Raw genomic sequence first — 23,625 nt, 5'->3', positions numbered from 1 at the left:
TTCATTTAAAAAAAAAAGGTGCTTTAAACAGCAAATCAGAGAAACAGCAACTGCAATCTGACTTACACAGCCCGGAGTTCCTGGAAGGATGGACGTGAAGTCGGAGTCCCCTCGTGACTCCCGGTGGAAACCAATGGGAATCACCAAGTACTCAGGGACCGCTCCAGAAGTACTGCCTTTTCATCCCCCCCCCCCCCCCCCCCCCCCCCCCCCCCCCCGCCCAGCATCCCAGCCACAGCAAGGCCGCCGGGGCGGCACAGGCCGTGAGAACAACCCAGCTCTTACCGTTCTCACACAACCAACCAAACTGCCTTATTTAACCTAGAAATTCAAAACAGTCACTATGAAGTGTTTCATTGCACAGCAGTTTGCACTTTGGAGATAGTTTGATCCTTTCATTTCATGCTGTTAGGTCCTACCAGGGCTAAGTTGAAATTGAGGATAGTTTTGCCCCGCTACTGCAGCAAATCCATTCAGACTCAACCCCAGGCCACGAGAACTCTCGGAGGCTCTCCAGTCTGCCTGGAGGGAGCAGTTTCTGAGGATCCGCCCTTCACAACCTTTCAGGTGAGTCTTAGCCTGGCCTTAGGCAGTTTCCTCACGTGGAGGAAGTACTCCACCAGGTACCTGGCAGTGCTCAGCTCTGTGAACCCAAACCTCACTGGCCTCACATCTCAGTGTCACCTCAGGGAGATCCCTGGGCTTCGGCTGGGCGCCCCAGCTCCCAGAGATCACCGTCTTTCATGGCCTGATGTCCACTTCCATACAAATCACTATATTATTGTTTTGTGTAGTTTCTAAGTGGTTTCAGATGGGAGGGTAAATCTAGTCCCTTTCTTAATCTTAGCCAAACACAGAAGCTGCCTTTAGCTTTCAAGTCAACTTCATTGGGATGTAATTTCTGAACAGCAAACTGCTCCTGTTTGAGGCATACAATTTGATGAGTTTTAATAAACCTCCACCACAATCAAGGAACAGAACATTTCCATTCTCCCAAAAGGTTCCTGGTTTCCTTCGCTCACGCATCCCTGCATTAACTAAAAGCCTCAAACAACCACTGTTCTATGTTTTCACATGACAAATTAGTTTTGCCTGCCTTTTAAGAGAATGTTTTTGTCGTGTAAACTTCATTGTGAGAGCTATTCTCTTTCACCACTCCGGGTATGTCTTCTGACTTCCACCTTTTCTTCATGCTTTAGAGCCAGCAAATACTAATTTTAATAGTCAATTGTCTGTCTCACTGTTCTTCATTGGAGGTATTTTTCCTCTGGCAATTTAAAAAAATTCTTTTTCTTTTATTTTCAGCAATATTTTATTTTACTATGATGGGCTTATGTTTGATTCTTTGTATTTATCTTACTTAGGGCAAGCAGAGCTCCTTGATTCTATCTTAAATCGTGTCTTTCATCAGTTTTGGAAATTTCTCTGTAAGTAATTGTTCAAATACTGATTCTTTCACTGAATGATGCTTTGAAAACCTCTCTTCTCCTGGGAACTGAATTACATGTATGTATTCCATTGAGGTTCAGAGGAGTTTAGACACTTTTCTGTATTTCTTATGTTTTCTTCTCCCTATTCTTCAGTTAAATTTTTTCTGATAACCAGTCTTCAATTCATCAATTTTCTCTTCTGCTGTGTCAAATATGCTCTTAAACCCATCTACTGAGATTTTAACTTTTGGTTATTTTCTTCAGCTCTAGAGTTTCGATTTGATTGTTTAACAGATCCGAGTTCTCCAGTCACCCCTGACCTCTATTTTTTATTTCTGCGGCTGCCATAAAATCAGTGAAAGTTAATACTTTTTATCGGTAGCTTTATGCTGGACTCAAGCCCTAAGTCTCACACAAATCAGCAATGTTCCTTTAATGTTCAAGGAAAAGAAGCACTGCAGAGTGGTTTTAATTTTGATGAACTCTAATTTCTCAATTATTTCTTTTCTGAATAAAGTTGTTGGTGTTGTATCTAAGAACTCTTCACCAAAACCCAGGTCCCGAAGATTTTTTATGCTTTTGTCAAAATTGTTTTTATCATTTTGCATTTCAAGCAGTGATCCTTCAGAGTAAATTTTTGTGTAACATGTAAGGTTTAGGTCAAGTTCATTATTTTGTCTATGAAGGTCTAAATGCCAGCACCTTTGTTTGAGAAGCCCATCCTTCCTCCACTGAATTGTTTTCACACACTTATTAAGTCAGGTGGCTACATTTGTGTGGCACAATTTCTGGTTTCTCTATTCTGTCTCGCTGATCCATGTGTCCTTCTTTCCAATAAATAATAAGACACAATCTTGATTACTGTAGTTATACAGTAACTCTTAAAATCAGGCAGAATAATCTCCCCTACTGTATTCACTTTCAAAATTGGTTTAGCTCTTCCAGTTTCTCTGCCTTTCTATATACAGCTCAGAATAATCTTACCTATAAGCACAAAAAAAATCTTTCTAGGGTTTTGATAGTAATTGTGTTAAAACTGTATCAATTAGGAGAGAATGGACATCATTAGTATGCTGAGTCTTTCAATTCACGAACATGGTATGTTTCTCCATTTACTGAGGTCATCTTTGATTTCTTTCATCAGTTTCAGGAAACAAGTCCTATGTATATTTTGTTAGATATACACTCAAGTATTTCATTTTTTTGTTGAAGGACTATAAATGGTACCATATAAACCTAACTGATTTGTTTGAGTTGATGCTGAATCATACAACCTAGCTGAACACTCCTTATAGTTCTGGGAAATTTTTGTAGATTCCTTGGTGCTTTGTACATAGACTGCCATGTTATCTGAAATAGGGAGTTTTATATTTATTTCCTTTCCTTTACCTACATGCTTTTTCTTTTTTCTTTTTTGCCTTATTGTGCTGACTAGAACTTCCAGTACTATGCTGAATAGCAGTGGTGACAGTATACATTTCTGTTCCCATTAAGTTTTTCAGCACTAAGTATGATAATATAAGCTATAGGTTTTTATGGTTTTACTTTTAAATCAAGTTCAGGAAATTTCTCTGTATTTCAGTTTTGATCATGCATGACCACTGGGTTATTCCTCACATCCTCGGGTCCCTACCTAATCTGTTTTCTTCTCCCCCTCTGCAGATTCACTTTGTACATTACCATGTGCAAGGGTTTTTTAGCTGTATGTAGCAAGAAAAACAGGGAAAAATATATGTACTCCCTATTTCCAGAAGCACAAATTTATTTTTTTTAATATTTTGTCTAGTGCTTCTAGTTATTCTGAGTGGGTGGGCTAGTCTGTGACAAGCTGTGCCATCACTGACTGCAGCCCCTGGCTGTTCTGTTAAAATCCCCATGGTTCACACTGATAGCACTTATTTTGGCTTGTTCTCCATACACGTAACTCTGTTAATTACTTCCTAAATATTCATCACTATACTGTCCTCTGGAAAAAATGTCAAAGACACAGAAAAAATTCAGTGTTGTTTTGTAGCACTCAACAAAAAATGCTAGTTGAAAATTATATCCTCATTGGAAATTACTAAGAAAAATCAAATTGCTTTTAAAAATGGCATATGGCTGCTGGGTAGAAAATTTATTTAAAAACTCTGACAGGGATGCCATCAAAATTATTTATACATGTGCAGACATATTCTAATCTATTTTTATCTGTGGCATAATGTATAGGAAATATTCTATACACGCAATAATATTCTCTATCTTCTCTAATGCTATGTTTTATACAATTTCTCACAAAGATAAAAATCCTCATATTGGGCATTAAACTGATCATGTACCCGTTGTGATCTGACATGGAGATGAATTTCAATCACGCAGGGAAAGGCCCTTCACTGCAGCCCTGTTTGTAATAGGAAAAGGCTGGAATCAACCCCAATGCCCGTCAATAGAGGGGAACTGATGGGATAAATCACAGTATAGCAATATGATAGAATATTGTACAGCAGTAAACACAGTAGAAAAGCAATCTATGTACTGATGTAGAAGGATCTCCAAAATATATTACTAAGTGAAAACGCGAGTGTCCACAGTGTGCTGTATTTTGTATGAGAAAACGGGAGATGAGACTGCGCATGTGTAACTGGCGACACCTGCACAGAGAAACATAGGTATACTTAAGGAGAGTGGTGGCCAGGGGGAGGGAAGGAGATGGGACCGAGGCAGAAACGGGACCACCTGATGTACAATCATGGCTACTTTGGTTTTTGGACCATTTAAAGATAATGACTAGGTAAGTCCTGTAGAAAAGAAAACTAGTTTAACTTTTTTTTAAAGCTGGATTTAAAATACAATCCATAATTTAAGTTAAGAAGACTGAAATATCTGCAATCGATTATTCTGTCTTTTTGGATTGTGAACCAAAGAAGGCTCACGGCACGTCTCAGCCATGCTGAGCTCCATCACTGCAAACTGCAGCCCCGCCACAGCCAAACAACTTCCAGTGCTGTGCTACCAGTCACGATAACCAAGGGATCTGGCCACTGAAAGGACTCCATCCAGTCACCCAGCCCAGCCTCGGCGGGGAAAAGAGCAAGGGTGAGCCAGTACAGAGTGATCATCACTTGTGAAGAGACAAGACAAGGCTGCTAATGCCACTGCCCTCTTTCCCTGTCCTGATGGCTGTCACGTATATTTCCTTCCTGATAGTGTGCATACGGGCCTATGAGTTGTTTGGAACCATCTTAACTTTAAACAAGCATTAGCTGATATCATAATCTAAGAAAAGATTAAAATTTCAGAATTGGTAATTATTCTGCCAAAGCTTCATTGAAAATGGGTTTTAAGAAAATATTTTACCCCATGGTTCATACTTTAAATGTAGCTGCCTAAATCAAAGGGGAAGGTGGCTGGCCAAATTCATTCATCCTCAATAAAATAATGCAACAGGGCAATGAATTAAGGTAAGTCAGCGAAGAATTTTACCCATGTCCTTAATCAAAGGATGAGTGCTACTTAGTATCAAATAAACATCACTTTTTTCCTTACATCTATTCTTGAGATATATATTGCACAGCTAATTAGATGCTTTCTCCCTTAACTTCAATAACTTGAAGGTTAAATTTTTAAATACAGAACTCTAAATATTTTCATTTCTTTGCATTTTTAATATCTAGAAAAACAGTGGAGATATTCATTTAGGTAAAATCAATACCATGTACATAAAATTTGACATACTCTAATAAAAACAGGACTACCAATTTTCTCTACTGCAAAATGGCAACTCTACTTTAAACATTTTTTAAGCTCTACATAAATTTTACTCGGGTTTAACATTATACTTAATATCAGGCACTGAAGCCTGCAGCAATAAAGCATGGATGCCTCCTTCCAGTTTCTTCCACCTCTCACAGGGAGGGAAAGGGAGGATGGCTGTGTAGGCTGTTGGTTAAAAGTGTGGCTCTCCAGTCTGAATGCCTGGATTTGAGACCTGCCTCCACCAGATCCTAACTATGATCTGGGGCGTCTTTCGGCCCCTTTGTGCCTCAGTGCTCTCGTCTGCAAAATAAGGACAAGAATAGCACTTACATCAAAGGCTGCTGAATAGTAAAACAGTCCATGTAAATTGTTCACATAATGCCTGCCTTAGTCACTGCTCAATAAAAAATGCCCATTTTTACTATTCTCTACCTGTGCCTCACATTCCTGCTTGGGCGGACAGCCTGCATCTTTTGTCTCTCTGTGCTTTTGTTCTTATTGTTCTGAGTCTGGAGTGCGGTACTGCCTGTTCTCTGGCCTGACGACATCCTCTTTCCTTCCAAAGGCCATCTCGTCCTGATCCATCTAACAATCATGGCTCGGCCCCACTGGACTGCACTTCCATTCTCTTTGTTTGCAAGTTTTTTTATTGTGCTCATAATATTAAACCTGACTTCCATTACAGTAATTTAGGGCCTTGTCTCCTCCACGGGTAAGAACTGTGATTACCAGCCTACTTACTCTCTACAGTATTTAATAACCTTCAAAGAGTGGTTACTCAATGAGCATTTATGGATTTGAAAGTTATGCTTATTCATAAAAGCAAGCATAATTTATTCCACTACCTATAATAGCAGCTCTCTCACAGGACACTCATAAAGATTAAACGAGCTAATGCATGTAAAACTAACTACTAACAAGTTATCATTTTATGGCTATCAATCACAGCTGCCACTTCTTCAGTGTTCACCACGTGCCTGCACTGGACTAAACGCTTACAAGTGTGGACCCGAAACAGGGCCTGGCACGACCACCTTCCACTCCCCTTGCACACAACAGATGAGAAAAGGGTTTCTTCTTAGATGATGAAGAAAAATGACAAATTTAAAAGCTACTGAATTGGCCATAGTATTAAGGTTGGCTTGAATAGATCATAAAATTCTTGATTTCATAGCGTAGTTTTGAGGGTCAAAAAATTTCAAGATGTGAAAAAGTATATGAAAACTTGCAAATCATAAAACCAAAAGCGAGTAGTGTGCAGATCTGTATCCAGCATTCAGGACTACTAAGGGAAAGCGGACCGGAGAATTCTCCAGGTCTCAATCCTCTCAACTGGAAGAGGCCTGCAGCTGGGACCCACCGCGCAGGCGCTGTGAGGACGAACTCGGGTGATGCCGCTCAAACCAGTGTAACAAAAGGTAAACACGTCACTCTGTAATCTGCTTTTCTCCTAAGAGATGCTCTCAATTCCCTAACAAGTGAGGATCCAGGATCACGGTGGACAGACTAAATCCAGATGGGAACCCAATTTTCTGAGTCACAACCTGTTCTAAATTCGTGACCGTGGGAAATCCCTGGCAGGTCACTTTCATCTTCTTACCGGCCACTGTGTGACGGCGGGAGTGGACATGCACACACAGTGCGGGCCCGGGACATTCTCAGGAGGGAGCATGAGAGAGCTGGAGTCCACCGCAAAGCATACACTCGTTTTCTAAAACCTCGGGGATTGAAACGCCAACTTCAGTTCCCACACACATATCAGAGTCTAGTCAAATAAAAGCCCAATTTTTATATTTCTGTGAAAGGCTTTCTTTCATATTTTATAGATAAAATGTTCATTTGTTGTTCTGTTCATTTCAGCTTTTAAAAGTGGTAAGATGAGAAAATAAGACACCAAAGAACTGAGAGGCAAAATGCCACCATCTAGCAATCAAACAGAATTACGTAAGCCATTTAAAGTAGAAAAGTTATTAAAGGAATCATTTAAGTAAACTTTAAAAGGAGATTTAGAATTACCTTTTGGTGAATCTAATTTCTTGGTATCATACTATAAATCCCTTCAAATATAAGGCTGTACAAAGCATGACATTTTAAAGAATAATGATATAGATGGAAACCAAAAGTGTTTTTGTAATAATTCAAATGCATCATCTACTGCACTTACAAGCATTTGTTTTAAAATCTGTATTTGTAAAGGTGCCAAAATAATCAGTTTCTCAAAATGATTCCAAAGCATTGAGATTTCCTACCCCCCAAAATGACTCCCCAGACTAAAAGCCTAAGTATGAGTATCTGTTTTTTATCAGCATAACCCTAGCTTTGGATGCTATGAAAAGACAGAGGCTAAGTGGGGGTGCCCCTTAGTCCAGATATATTGCTGCTCATATAAAATAGTGGCTTTAATATTCCTAGACTCCACTACCTTGTCAAATTTCCAAAATAAAACTGGGGAGACTCACTTAGATTGCCAAATTTTAAGTTTTTCCAACAAGGGCATTTTAAAAAACTGACCCATGTTATTATCATCAATAATATATGAAGAAAAGTATGTTTTAGAACCCCCCAGGAATAAGAAGCCCGTAATTGCAGAATAATGGACAGTTTTGTGAATTAAACAAATTTAGGTTAAATTAAAGTCATTACAGTGTCCTTACAGTTCCCGCACCGATGAGACCAAAGTGTGGCCACCATGGAGCAGCCCCGCCGGTGGGCTGACACCTGCAGCCCCAAGGGGCGTAAACCATGCCAGGGACCTCACGGAATTTACACAGTTGTGGCACCGACTTCTTACTTCATATGGGCAAGACAAGAAGAAATGGCAACACATACCTCCTTTATATAAAATAATCTATTCTGATGTAGAACTTAGAACATTCGGGGCATGATTTTATTGTCAATGTCTAACTGTTACTTTCCTTGAAGTCCATAGTAACAAAAAAGACTGAATCCATAAAGTTGAACCTCATCATCATTTTTCTACTCTTCCTGTGTTAGAATACATATTCAAAATATTTACTTGAAAATAGCCTCCCGGATAGTTAAGTTTATGCATCAGGAGTTTTCTGAAGCATACAAACTGCTTCACATTTACATGTTATAAACACGAATACTCACAGCCTACTTGAAATATATATACAAAATAGACACCTGTGCTTTATGACAAGTGTAATGAACACACTGAACAATGATTAGAAAAGTTACATCCAACTATTGGTCTACAACATATTCTTATTGGCTGAACTAAGAGAATAAATATACCTTGAAAGTGGTATTTTTTGAACTCCCGTTCATTTTAATAAAATTGACATTTTTTAATTAGGGAAATACTATCAAAATTGTGCATACAATGGCATTTGCATCTTGACCTAATGGCCCTCATGTTAAGGTATAGGAAATACGGAAGTGAGAAAATCTTGAGCATTTTCATTTTGTTACCAATTAGAACTCACATTTTTAAAATTTTGTATTTAAAAATCTTGGCTTAAATATTTCATTGGTGGACTTTAAAATTTTAAGCTTTCAAGAAACTGTATTGTAGCAGCTAACACTACAGGCTTTGAATTTTTTGTGAAGTTGGACTTGCTACTGAATTCTCTGTGCCTCAGATTCTTTGTCTCCAAAATGGATAATAATGGTACCATTCTCCTAGGGCTTGGGGATTAAATGGCTTAACATATTTAAGGCACGCAGAATTGAGCATGGTGAATATGTTCATTAGTGTTAGCTATTATCTTTACTGTTATTGCTATAACTTATGGAAGATTACCAAAAGAGTTAAACACAGTTTAAGTACCCTATCTATCAGTTCTGACATAGAGAATTTCATCAGATGAGAAATGTTCAGAAAGCCAAGAAAAAAGAAAATGAGTAATCACAAAGAGAACATCCTTCACAATAAATGATATCAATTGTCCTTGTCAAAACATAAATACCGAGGTCTACACTCTGGAAGCCCAGCAGGAAACCTGGGCACTGAGAATGTGCTCTGGAAGCCACACTTACGCCTTGTTCGTCCAGTTTCATGAGCTGCTCTGTGACCTTGGGAGTGTTGAAGGCCAGGCGCAGGCACTGGACGTTGAGCTCGGGAACCACGTGCTCCAGCACTTCTTTCAGGGGCAGCCCTCTGGCTGTTGAGTGCTTCGCCGTAGAGGGAACAGCATCCTCCAGGACCGAACCTCTGAGTGTCATGAGCTGAGAGAGAGACATGTTCTGGTGAGGAGAGAATCTAGTGGCCTCCCTTAACCATGAGGGGATGCTCCAGGACCCCCCAGTGGATGCCTGAAACTGCAGATAGCACCGAACCCCATACACACTGTTTATCCCTATACATTCACACCCACGATAAAAGTTTAATTCATAAATTAGGCACGGTTAGAGATAACAATAATAATAAAATAGAATGATTATCATAACATACTATAATAAAAGTTAAGTGAACATGGTCTCACTTTCAAATTATCTTACTGCACTGTGTTCACCCTTCCTGTGGGATATGAAATGATAAAATGCCTACGTAATGAGATAAAGTGAGGAGAATGACGTAAGCATTGTGACATCACACTGGGTGTCTGACGAGAGGTCACACGGAGGACCGTCTGCTTCGGGTCATCCTGGATCATGAAGCCATGACGATGCTGATGGTTGGATGTCAGGGGCAGACAACGTCAACAGGTGGGGATATTTAATTTTTTCGGACTGAGATTGACTGCAGGTAACTAAAACCGTGGAATGCGAAACCATTGATAAGGGTGAACTACCGTACATCAACCAAATGCATTGAAAGCCTTGACTGCGATCCTCCTCAGTTCTCTGCAAACGACTTCTGATTGGGTGAGCCAGAGCAGGAGAAAGGATGAGGGAGGTGATATAAGATGCTCTATATATGAAAAAACAAGGCCAACACTTTGAAGAAGACCAAGGCAAGTCCAAAGGAACTCATAATCAAGCCTTCTAAGGACATTTACTTAAAGGCAATTATAATATTTCTTTAAGGAGCTCAGTAAGATCAAGGACTCCACATGGCTACAAAATGCCACTAAATGCATTAACCAGCAAATTAAGAAGGGAATATTCCAGAGAAATATCTGAAGAATAAATGCTTAGAAAATCTTTTTGAATAATAAAAGGTAAGGGGAGGGATACATTTTTAAATTTCCTCATGTACTGCTGGCAGGCACAAACTACTCATATTCCCAAATGCTTCTACAATAGGACAATGGTCATAGTTAGTTTGGCAGCAAACTCGACGACACTAAAATTGAGTTTTCCCTTACTTCTTGAAACATCGTCCATTATTATTATGAAATATAAACACAAGCAAAGAAACTTCCCTATGTTTCACAGGGAAATCGTGTAACGATTTCTTGGGGCAAAGTTAACCAGACATGAAGCGTAAAGTTGTCTTAATCTCCAAAAATGTCCACATGACAAAGTCGCTGCTACACTCAGAATACTGTGTGCTGACCTAAGGGAACACCAGCACGCTGAGGAAGCCCGCAGGCTGCGGTGCTGTTCTGCTGCAGGAGCTGCAGTGGCGCCGTCGGAGGAGGAGTGGGTGGGTATGCTGTGCCATGGCATGAGAGGTAACAAATGCACAGCTGCAACTCGGGAAGGATATATTTACTAAGAAAAGTGACAAGTTCAAGTCGGAAGAATGTCCAAAGGCAGAACATGGAGATCTGGGATTTAGGGCATAAGGAAAGGCCCTCATGGAAGGGGTGTGGCTAAAAAAGGGGCCATGAAATCTAGAAAAAAATTCTACAAAGAAAAGAAGAAAAAAGTCAGCCTTGGCTAGTGTGGCTCAGTGGATTGATTGCTGGCCTGCGAACCAAAGAGTCGCTGGTTCAATTCCCAGTCTACAGAACGTGCCTAAGTTTCAGGCCAGGTCCCCAGTAGAGGGCATGTGAAAGGAAACCACACATTGATGTTTCTCTCCCTCTCTTTCTCCCTCCCTTCCCCTCTCTCTAAAAATGAATAAATAAAATCTTAAAAAAAAAATGTCAGAGAGCAACGGTGTGGAGATGAGGAAGAACCAGCTGCAAGTGGGAAAGAGTGCATGCTAGAGCTTAGCTTCACCTGAAGAGAGCACAAGGGAGGGGTGGGCGTGGGAGGAGCCCCAAGGCTGGAGACCCTGATGCCAGCTCGGGGGTGTGCACCCATCTGGCTTCAAAGGGCAATCTTAGAACTCATTTGAACTGGGATGATGACAATGACATATGCCTTAAAGAAACTGAGTTGGCAAATAACATGAACTGCAAGAAGGAAGAAACTGCAGGCAGAGAACGTTGTTAGAAGGAAGTTCCAACAGTGTCCAAGTAACAAGCCAAGAGGGCAAGATACAGGACCAGGAGGAAAAGTAGAAACCAAAGGGAGAATCACCCGGAAAGTAAAATCTGTAACATTTGTCAGCTGATGGAGAAGAGAGATGGGGGGAGGGAAAGTAAAATTCACCAACACCTTACTCCCAACACACGAGAAGGGCACTTGAAGAATTAGCAGTGTCTCCATCTGATTAACATTGTTTCTTTAATTTAAAAAGTTTTCAAACAATACCTGTTTGTTGTTTGAAACAACGAATGGCGTAAAAAACATCATTTCCCCATGACTTAATGTCTAATAGGACATAAATAGTTTTGCTTTGTTTCCTAAATCATGGGAAACTACTGAGCACGTGACTGGGGACAAGAAACTACAAGGGCTGGAAGTATTTTCGGTGGAGAAACCAGGACCAGACATGCTAGTTGTTGCTAACTCTGTGCCGCGGAAGGACAGCAGCTCCCCCTCCAGAAAGCCAAAGCCGAGGAGAAAGACGGTGGCTGGTTTTCTGTCTGAATCATCACTGTATAACCGATATTTTTGTTAATGATTTCCAGAAAGGAGAGAGTCCTTGTATGTTTCTGTGTACCTATGCTTAAAAGCATGCATGTCATAAGATTTTATTCATAAACACACTGTCATGCTTATAAAGACATGCAAGTTTTTAAAAAATTTGCTATAAAAGAATATTTCTATTGAAACAAAAGACATCTGCTTGTATCTGTTATCTGAATGCCATTTACTGAAGCAACTGGAGCGGCACTGAGGCGGCCACACTCTCTCTTCACGACGTGTCTGCTAACAGGAGAAACGCACGGCAGGAGCCGCCCCTGCAGACGCATGGAGACCGTCTGACTTTGTCACGCACACCTGCCCCACCAAGTCCAGGAGCTAACGGACACCTAGAGCGTCTCCATCAAAAGACTTTCCTTAGCTTCTATGAAAGCCTCATAAAAATATTATAATTAATCCACATTAAGGATGATTTTCATTGGAAAGGAAAAAATTATATGAAAGCCAGTGGTAATGAAGTGAACAGAGGGGAATGAAGGAAGGGAGAGTACTACTGATATCGTGCGCATTAGGCACGTAGTAATAAACAACTCATAAGAGTCCCATCCTCACTGAGTTTTACTCTAGTGGCAGAGACAGAAAAAGAACAATAACAAAAGATAAGTAAAATATGTGAGACAGTGTCAAGTATTCATGAAAAAATAAAGCCTGGAACTGGATACGAAGTGGGGTATGAGGGAGTAGAAATTTTAGATGAAGACCCCTGTGATTTATGAGTCAAGGCCAGAAGGAAATGAGAGAGCTCTGGCCAAGAGGACGCCTGGGGAAGAACATGACGCCCCGGAGGAACGGGGAGCATCCGAGGCCTGACACAGAAGTGTCCGGAGGTTGCCACAGGGGAAAGGAGGCCAGTGTGGCTGGGAAAGACTAATGAGGGGGAACAGGACATGAGTTCCCCCGCAGATATGCGTGGTCTCCTAGGCCACCAAGGAGACTGGCGCTTACTCAGAGGGAGATGAGAAACCATCACGGGTTTCTGAACTGAGGAATGACAAGATCTGGATTGCATTTCCAAAGGATCCCTACAGGGCTGAAAGAATGCAGGGTCTAAAGGCTGAAGCAGAAACAGTTCTCAGGGAGAGATGCTGGTGGCTTGGCCCAGACCCAGACCCAGGCAGTGGGATGGAAGAAGTGGTTGAATTCGGGGCATATTTTGAAGACAAAGTCAACAAATGCTGCTTATACTTGAGGGTTCAAGAGGAAGGAGAAGATTTGGGGCGGGGGGAATGGATGGAGGAAGAGAGAAGAGTCAAGTGCAGATTCACGGTTTCTGGCCTGAACTAGAATAATAAAGTTGTCATCGGTTAAACATTAATTTGAACATGAAAACAAGTGGTAATGGTTTTCTGAACCATGAACAACATTTGACTTGGATGTTTCAATCAAAGGCTAAGGAACTGGACCCAAGGGACCTAATTCACTTTAATGGGTTAGCAGGGAAAGGGCTGAGGCCAAGACCAGAGAGCCAGAGGGAGGGGCAGGTGGCGGGTTTCAGGCCGAGGTCAAGGGAGATGAAAGGAGGGAGCTGGGGGTGGGGGAGGCAGGAGTAGGCGTGGTTCACCCACCCACCGCTGCAGGTAGTCAGCTTGTAGAGAGAGCCCCTGTGCTGTGCCAGCAAGGCCCACCGAAGGGGGCAATTGACCACTGAGAAAATGCTGGTTTAGAAAAGTCAACTTCTGGCATGAAGGGCCCTAGAACAGTGGCAAGAGGAGGGATTTAAATGGATTAAAAACACATAAAAGGAAGGTTGTGGGAGGTGGCTTCAATCAGAGTGGCCTTGGGAGCAGAAAAAGATACGAACAGGGAGGAAAAAAACACTTGGGAGAAGGTAACTGAGGCTCAGAGAAATCTGCTGGGCTCTGTGCAGGGACTGACCATGGAGGTGGGAGGCAGGCTGGATAGAGCGGGGCAAAGGGGCAAAAAAAAGTGGGACATCTGTAATAGCATAAACAGTTTAAAAAAAGAAACCTGGTGGGATCTGAGAGGCTAGAAACAACCAACTGCCTATATGCAGCTTCAGAAACATAGTGCGTTCTCTGTGTTTTCCATGTTCAATAAAAGAATTTACGCTGCTTAACGATTAGCTCTGGAGCGGAGAAAAAGCACACTGGAGCATGCTAGCTCTTCATTTCACTCTGGCCGCTGCATAGAACACATTATATATTAAAGTCATGCCTTTAAAAGTCTCACGTTTAATTTCCTCAGAGCTCAAGCTTAGGAGCAATGACTAAGTGAGGCCAAACCCTGAAACTCAATGGGGGAAACAAAGCCAAGTGCCCAATTTAAATTGGTTTCAAAACTATTATTTTCTAGACACCTCAGGGGGGTATCAGGCATTAGTGTGCAACAGCCATCCTGAAGTGCTCAACGGCAATGAATGGGTAACTGGCACAAATACACATTTGAGAGTGAAAACAGTAACTTCATAATCCGAAACTTGTTCTCCAGTGTTTAAGAAATGGTTTATTTGTATTTTATCCCCCCCTTTTAAACCTGGATTTCATTTTAAAATTAAAACTCACGTATTCTGTGCTCTTAGCTTCCTAAATTGCTCCCAGGGCCCATCTCACCCGCACGGGGCAGCCTGTGGTTCCGAGAACCCATGTTCTGGGCCCCAGAGAAGAGGTCCCGAGACAGTGTGGTGAACATGGAAAAGGAAAATCTTTCCCCCTCTTCCTGGGTCAAGAAACGTCCTAGGCAACAGTCTGTCAGAGTGAGTCAGGTCCTGGGTGACCCTCACAGGTCAAGTACCCTCGCTCCTCAACTGGCTCAGTGTTTCCAGCTGCCGGGGCAGGACAGGCAATATCCCGTTTGGGATTTGGAGGGCTCCAATTTCCTCGCACCACTCTTAATGGACATAGCTTTCTCAGAATCAAAACTCCCATTCATGTACTGCATCTACCCAGAGATAAGCGGAAAGAAAACGATCCAGATCTAACCATTATATCCATTCCTATCACCGCCGGAATGAATGAAAGGGGACCTTGTTTCCTCTAAAGACATTTGTAACCGCGCGATATTAAATTTAACTGCTCTGCTCCTGCTGTGAGTATACTCTTCTCTCTTCTATGAAGCCTCGCCTCCCTCCTGTGCAACTTACCTCACTAGTCCGAAAAATTATTCGGTAGTTGTAAGGAGATCCATTTTCTTTCATTTCTTCTGGTTTTTCCCTTCGTATGCTCACAGCCACTGGGCCAAGATTCTCATCGGCCCCAAAATAGTTCCAGTGTTCTTAAGTAGAATAAGACAAAACAAAATTAAAATGTTACCATCTGCCTGATGTTTGGATCATTCAGACATTATATCAATAAAATGCAAACACATTTAACAAACAGTAATATTCTTCAATGTGTTATAAAAACAAGGACTTGACTACATAGGTGTAGTTTCAGAGCAGGTAACACTGAGGAGAGGTAGTTTGTTGGGTATTTTTATCACTCTACAACTTACTACATTACTGTTTTTTTTTTATTTTTTTAAGACTTTATTTATTTTTAGACAGAGGGGAAGGGAGGGAGAAAAAAGAGGCAGAGAAACATCAATGTATAGTTGCCTCTCATGTGCCCCCTACTGAGGACCTGGCCTGCAACCCAGGTATGTGTCCCGACTGGGAATTGAACCGGTGACCCTTTTGGTTCACAGGCCAGTGCTCAATCCACTGACACACACCAGCCAGGGCACATGACTACTTTTTTAAAAAATTGTGTTGTCTCCCTACATCCTACCATTTAAATAGGTAGCCTATTTACCCACACCCAGAGGTGTCAAACTCATTTTCACCGGGGCCACATCAGCCTTGAGGTTGCCTTCAAAGAGCCAAAATAATTTTAGAACTGTGTAAATGTAATTACTCCTTAACTGTTAAGGAGTTGACATTACATTTGGTCCTTTGAAGTCAGCCTCTAGGCTGATGTGGCACCAGGTGAAAATTAGTTTATCACCCCTGGGCTACACTGTGTGTTCTTCCTTGCCTAAGGGAAAGTTTGCATCAGGGCTTTTTAGCTTTTCCTGAAAAACAAACAAAAAACCCCTTAAATCTAATGAAAAGAGAATTTAAAGAGAGAGGCATTTCCCCCAATTAAAATCTCTCTGAGCCCTGGCTGGGTGCTCAGTCATTCAGAGCAGGGGAGTCACTCATTTTCACGGGGGGCCACATCGGCCTCGAGGTTGCCTGCAAAGGGCCAAATATAAGTTTAGGACTGTATAAATGTAACTACTTCTGAACTCGGGGCAAGGAGCGCAGTGCTGCCGCCGGGTAGACACAAGGTGTTGGGCCGGATAAAACATGGTGGAGGGCCGGATTTGGCCCGTGGGCCTTGTGTTTGCCACTTGTGACTCAGAGTGTTGTCCCACTACACCACGGTTGCAGGTTCAGTCCTCACGACACATACAAGCAGCAACCAATGAATGTATAAGTGGAACAAACCAATCGCTTGCGCCCTCATGTTCTCATTCTGTTCGTTCTCTCTCTTTCTACCCCTCTCTCCCCTCCTTCCTCTCTCTGAAAATCAATAAATAAAAAAAAGATTTTCCTGGGTTGGAGCGAGAAGAAAGGTCTGTACGTCACTGAGCGCCCTCTGCTCCAAGGGAGCCCGAGGGAGATGGGCTCAGAGGAAAGAGCTGCGCACCCCCGGTGGGCAAGAAGCCCCGTGCCAGAGCTCTGGGCCTCGCCAGCGGCTGTTTCCATGGAATGAGCACAAAAGGCATCATCCCATGAAACCACTGAACCCGGAGGGCATACACGGCCTGGCCTGGGACAGCAGGACAGGCCTCTCCTAGGTAAACTGTGTCGCCAGGTATTATTATGATTCAGGGAACTTTCTCCAAGACCCCAAACCTCAGTGCAACCTTGGGGGTTGGGGGACAGCCTCCTGATGAATGGTGTTGACTCTACCTTCCTCCTGAGAACAAAGGTCAGGATCCAAATTAAATTATTTATAGAAAACTTTTAAAAGTGATATTTACTGTGTGCCTGAATGTGTGTATATACATATATATACTCTAAAAAATTAAAATTATTGATACATGATGTTCACAGATGAGGAAGTCCATAAAATATAGAAATATATGAAAAGCTAGAGTAATGTATTTTTCAAACTTCCAAAATACTTTACATTGTCCCATTTCATTTACATGTGATATGACTAAATGACCGAGATGTGACATGGTTTGTTAGTCTCATACGAAAATGCACAAACATTTGAAAATACATGTTATTCCCATACAAAGTATGTAAGTATTTGAAAATCCATGAGAATAATAAGAAATGACAGGATAAAATATCTAATCTGTAGTTTTAAAATTTAGGTAATACATATGAAAATACTTTGGAAGAATTAAACTATAGATGATATAGTCATAAATACTGAGTGTTCTCTAAGATTATCATAATCCATGGAGATTCAAAAAAGTACATGAGAATACAGGCAACAAGCATCTCATATATGGACAACTGAGAAACAACCCAATAAATGTCACAAAATTTATGTACAAACACTTATGTCCACCCTCAAAGCACAGCACGTGAGAATCACACTCAGAGGTGATTTACTCTTACTTTGCACATAATTTTAATAAGCTTGGTTGTCTGGTCTTCAAGCCCACAGCTTGATTTCAGAGGTGTGACAACTCCAGATGCTGACAAAGTCCACAGTGCAGGCTGATACAGACTTGCATGCAGACAGCAATGTGATAGAACAACTGACAACAAGGAAGAAAACAAAGGGAGGAGACAGAAATAGTATAAAAAAGCAGACAAGAACTTAAAGAAAAACAAGACAGCAATCTGGGCCTGGGGCCATCTACTGAAGGAGCAAGAGTTAACACACTCCAATAACTTCCAAGAATAATTTTATACTGCAGCACAGAACAACAGTGGAGGGGTCAAAGGTGAGTGTGAGATGCATTCATTACATTCTGCTCCTGGCATGTCAGGGACTCAACGGAAATCCGACTCTCTAGAAGCTCTTCCATCCTACCCAGAACACCTCGGGAAGCGCAGATGCGACGGCTGTTCTCTGCTGCTGGGGAAACTCACAAGCTTGCACACTGGGCCACTGTTGATTCATCTTCGACAATCTCATCTCCTCCCCAAGCTCCCTCTGGCCAGCTCCCTTTCTCCGGAGCAGATATTTCAAACATCCTCTGTTCTCCTGCAACCTCCCCCACCTGCTTTCTCCTCAATCTCAGCAAATGATAATGCTGTCTCAGTCACAGAGAAAATAAAGAAGCCAGTTCAGAAGCAAATGTCCTCATCTTCCTTCATACATACAAACTTACCTTGGATCCAGGCTTTTGCTTCCTTTTCTTTACAATCCAAAACTCAACCTCACCCTAAACTGTGGCCTCCACACTGTCCACCTTCCCAGGGACTCTGATGCCACAACTGCTTTCTCTACTTGCTCATTCCCATCATCATCTAAGCTCAAGTTTCCTTCACCTGTAAATATAGCACACCCTGAACTCCTCACCCCACTTCAGGACAACTCCTCTTCTTCTTCCATTGGGAAATTCTCGAAAGGGCTGCCTAACTCCTTACCTTAGGATTACTGGAATCTGACCTCCAGTGCAGTAAGCAACAATAGCCTTGAGGTTAAAAACAGGTACCTATGTTGGTCCTTCTCTTGCTCAAACTCTCCCTAATATCCAGCACAGCTGATCATTTCATTTTTTTCTAGAAACTCTCTTTCTGGCTTCTGTGACAGCATCCTCTCATGATTTTTCCTTCTACCACTCTTACTCCATTTCCCTGCCTCTTCCCATCCTGGATATTCCATGCACTCTCAGAATTTCAGCTGCCGTCTTGATGTTGATGAGTCTCAGAAGTCTACATGCCCACCCCAGACCTCTCTAAGCTACTGATTGTTACACCTACCTAGTGGGGGACTCTACTGTTTGTCCCACAGGCATCTGCAAAAGTGAACCCTCCACCTTCCACCAAACCTATGAAACTCTAAACTCTCCCTGCAGTCTGATTTCTACCCACTGATAGCACATTCACCTAGCTGCTCATGCCAGATCCACTGTCATACTGGGAACTGCAGTTCCTAAATATCTCCCATATCCATCTCCTTTTTCTCCACCTGAGAGCCACTGACTCCCCCACATCATCATTTGCCTGGACGTTTGTAAGTCTTTTAAATGGTGAGCTTTTGTCCAATTCGTTTATGTAGCAGCCAGGGGACCCTTCTAGAATGCAAACCTGACCATCACTATTAAAGTTTAAAATCCTTCCTCGGGTTTCTCAAGGGTCCTTGTGTACTTTCCGCGGCTTCCCAAAGGCCCTCACAACCTGTCACCTGCCCATCAGTCCAGTTTCAACTGAGACCTATCCATCATCCTTCTTACCTCTGAGGACTGCGTATACGGAGCTTCCCTCAGTTGTCCAAACTCACTCTGCCCCTTCCCACCTAGAATATTCTTCCCACAACTCTTCTTTATTTGACTAAGCCTTCTAATCCTGAAATATTACTTAAACATCTCAAAGAGTAATTGAGAAAAATGAAAGTGTTTACTTTGCATATTAATACTAATACTTTAAATAAAAGTGTTAAGAATTCATTAAAATACAAACTAGTGAAACCAAATATTTAATACATTTTAAATACAAAAATTTAGAAATGCTACAACACAAAAATGTAAATTTATAAAAATACAAATATAAAGCACATTTTAGTATAAATTGTCAGCTAAGATAATACAATACTATTTTTAGATAAAACTAAACCCTACGTAAAAATGACAAATGTTAATTTTAAAAAATGAAAAATCAAAGATCATTTCAACGTGTTTCATGTGTCATCGCAACACCCGACTGCATTTTTGTGTACTTTTCCCCAGCTGCTTAGGAAGTGCATTTCTGGTTGGAGAATGGCGATGAGATCATTATGAACCAACTTCCAACACTCTTGTCAGACTCTACCTTTAAACAAACCAATCTCTAGTTTGATAACTCCGGGAAGATCTTTCAAAACTCGTATGTGTGTTTGTGCAGAAACATCAATCTTTTTTTACTAACAGAGAGCTCTAGCTTTTATTTCCAAAAAGCATTTCCATTTGGTCTTCCTGTTACATTCACTACTATCACAATTAGATTAGACTCCGTTTATTCAAAAAGTCTTTCAACTTGAGTCAGAATTATTCTAACAATAAAAGCCTTGTTTTTTTCTTTTTTTTTTTTGTCCTGTTTATTTGCTCCTGAAAATTATAGAGGTATAGAAAAATAACCATTTCTATACAAACACTTTGTTTAATTCTAAACCCTAACACAGTGGCAAGGGTCCGGTTCAGCAACTGCGGTGTTGGCTCTGGACACTCCAGCACGCTGGCCTCAGGTTGAGTTTGAGTCCGTAAACTTTGATCTTAAGACAAATGACTCAGATTATTTTCTTGAACTAAAACACCAGCCCTTTTGGAGGGACTCTCGGTTTGGTCCTTCTGGCCACTCTTGGTTCTGCCTGTCCTTTGGTGTCACTGGCCTAAAGGACCTTCCCTCAGGCCCCAGCCTTCAGGCAGCACTTCTCCTTTATCCTACCAGTAGCCTCCCTCCTTTGCTAACGGAGCTGCCCACCAACTGCAGAGAGCTCTTCCAGCCAGACCCACAGTCAGCTTGGTCTTGTGTGCGGGGAGGTGGGGAGGGGAAGAGAAGGGGAAGAGAAGGGGCAGAGAAGGAACAAGGACAGGGGAGCTACAGCCCTTGAGTGTTAAAGGCTGGGGAGCCTTTGATGAGAGAATTCAGGATGACGACAGCCAAAGGAAGGGAAGAGGAACTGGACGGCAGGCGGGATAAGTCTGCTGACGGATGACTTGAAATGCAGGTATGATGTGACCAAAAATCATAAGGATGCTTTAGTGCCAGCACACTGGAATGTCCAAAGCCAGTACTGCAATCACTGTGTTAGAGTCACTATATTAGAATGACACAAGGCAGCAAAGTGAGGCGCTTCGCCAAGCACTCCAACATTCACATCAACCATGAAAATGCAGGTACTTCCTTCTTTTACACAGATGTGGGAATTATAATGTACAGAGAGCAAGTCACTTCCCAGCCATGACGACTAAGCAGCAGTGCCAGAATTCAAGCGTTGTTTTAACTACTGGTTCCAAAGTTCACTGGCTTAGTCATCAGATACAACATTATCTTCCCCAAAGTTTCTGAAGTGGTATTATAACTTATGTAAAATAGTGGAATGAGATTTGGCATCTAAAGGGATCAACTGGCCAGATCACACGTAAAGCTTTAGTTCCTGACGTGCTATGGAGCCCAGGCTTCCCTGTGCCTAAAGGGAGAGAGATTCATGCTTTTCCCTCCATTTTTCATATTTCACATGTAAACAAAAGTTTAACCTAAAGTTTTTTTATTAGTTCTGGCTTCTGAGTTTTTACAAGGATGGTACAAAGAGTTCCAACAAGTAGTTCTGCCATCACTAGAATATTCTACATAAATACCCATATTTCTGGTTCACACATTTACAGTAATAAGTAATAATTTCACATTCTTAGGGGAAATAGTAACTAGTTCAAAGCTCCAAGTAACTAGACCAAGTACAGTTCACATCACCTGGTTATGACTCACATATAAGCATGTGTGCACAAGGCAAAAAAAGTTAAGCCTGACATTTTAATTGTAAAAAAAGAAAACACAATCCCAAGACCTGTAGGGTTTCAGCTAGCAATTTCTGATTTCTTGTACTGTTCTTTTCATGACATTTTCAGACTACATATTAATATTCCGTTGTACATTTTCCTAGTGAGACCAGCATCCTCTGGACTGTGTATAGCTATAAACGAAAATACATTTTACTTTGTTCTAGAAAGTATGCAAAGTTATAATTCATGGCTTAACTCTTTCTTTAGAATTGTTAACTTAGAATTTTAAATAGAAAAAAAACCTGATAAACACACATCAAAGCAGGTAGCACTTAGCCACTATCTCACGCCTAAGAAAATTGGCGGAGATATTTCTCAAGCGAAAACCGGTCCGTGGGAAAAGCGTAACGCACTCTTTCAGACATTGCTGGTGGCAGTGTGACCTGGTGCCAACCATTTCAGAAAGCATTTACTTATCAACATGTCATATATAATACAGCAACAGATGGTCTATCTAATACGGCGATAAATGGCTCACATCCTAACCTTAGTTACCCAGACTGACCACCAGAAGGGAAAATGAAAACCCATCCTCTCCAGCAACACCTTCAGTCACCACGGAGGGGGATGCTGAAGATACTGGGAAAGAATGGAACTATGACAACTTTACTAGTTGCAATTAAAATTATTTCACAACTTTAAACTACACTTTTGTAAAACAGTCTTATGGGGGTGTCCAACCTGTGGTCCGCGGGTCTCGTGCAGCTCAGGATGGCTGTGAATGCAGCCCAACTCAAAATCGTAAGTTTACTAAAAATAGGAGATTTTTTTGTGTGTGATTATGTGTCGCAGTGTGTTTAATGTGTGGCCGAAAGGTTGGACACCCTGGTAGGCTACACATGTGCCACTGTCAGTGTAGTCAACGACATGAACTTTGACCCTCAAAATGTTATTTTCATGAGACAGAGAATTTGGATGAAACTGGGAAGAATCTGGATGCAACTGTAGCTTCTCTAAAGCTGCTTATATTTCTGCCTAACTGGGTTCAAGTTCAGCTGTTTTGTTTTCATGCCACTTATTACATCTTAATACGACTAATAACTGGATTAGAAAGAAAGGACAGGTCCAAGAGTTAAGATAATTGTTTTTTAAAAGGCAGCAGCAGCATATTCTGCTCATCCAGTGGAACACAGGTCTGACAAAGTGAAGGCAACAAGAGGCTGACTGTTAAAGAACGGCTCTTTCAGAGAAGCACACCACCGCTCAGAGGTTCTCAGTCTCTGGCCTTCGGAGGGCTCACCCTAGCGATAAGGGTGGAGGTTCCCTGAGAACCTAACAGCCTGAGACTTTGCGTCATAATCAAAAGCAGGTCAGAGAAAGGGATGGGGGACATTTACATAGAGGACTGGCCACCTGCCAGAATTCTGTCCCAAAGCATTCCCTTAAGCTTATAATTATTGTGACATAAAAGTAATTGCCCACATTTACAAAGTGCACAGTACTCTGAAATTCCTGAAATTCCAGTTCTTCTTTCCATGAGTAACTTAAGAAGCAGGGAGGTCCATCACGGGTTCATGGATGCCGAGAACAAACTGAGGGTTGCCGGATGGGACAGGGCTTCGGGGGCTGGGTGGAAAAGGTGGCGGGATGGAGAAGTACAGAATGGTAGTTACGGAACAGTCGTGGGGACGTGAAGGACAGCATGGGAAAAACAGTCAATTACATTCTAATAACTATGTACGGTGCCAGGTGGCTACTAGGCTTACTGAAAGGACCACTTCATAAATTATAAATGTCTAACCACTATGCCGTACACCTGAAACTACTGTAAAATAATACTGAATGTCAACTATAATTAAAATATAAAAATGTTTTAAAAAGGAAAAACATGTAGGGTGGTCTATTTGCCAGAACTGCATGAAATTGTGGGGCTTAAAACTGCATGTGACTAAACAGCTCCGAATAGCCCCCAAACTTGCCAATA

At 41.6% G+C, this 23,625-nt stretch overlaps 1 protein-coding gene across 15 annotated transcripts in view; it reads right to left on the bottom strand.

Annotated features, from left to right (window-relative positions):
* The window catches only part of SIPA1L1 (signal induced proliferation associated 1 like 1), a 421,848-nt gene that overhangs the window by 95,153 nt on the left and 303,070 nt on the right, over nucleotides 1–23,625 (bottom strand). For all 15 annotated transcript variants that reach the window (XM_036011668.1, XM_036011659.1, XM_036011652.1 and 12 more), the window contains 2 exons: nucleotides 15,154–15,284; nucleotides 9,168–9,356 (listed from right to left, as the gene is read on the bottom strand). In XM_036011668.1, coding sequence (XP_035867561.1) covers nucleotides 9,168–9,356; nucleotides 15,154–15,284 — 320 coding nt within the window. The remainder of the gene's footprint in view (nucleotides 1–9,167; nucleotides 9,357–15,153; nucleotides 15,285–23,625) is intronic.

Source organism: Phyllostomus discolor, chromosome 1 (assembly GCF_004126475.2).
Source record: "Phyllostomus discolor isolate MPI-MPIP mPhyDis1 chromosome 1, mPhyDis1.pri.v3, whole genome shotgun sequence".
NCBI classification, from domain to species: Eukaryota; Metazoa; Chordata; class Mammalia; order Chiroptera; family Phyllostomidae; genus Phyllostomus; species Phyllostomus discolor.
The sequence above is the reverse complement of the archived record's forward strand: the minus strand, read 5'-3'. Positions and strand labels throughout refer to the sequence as shown.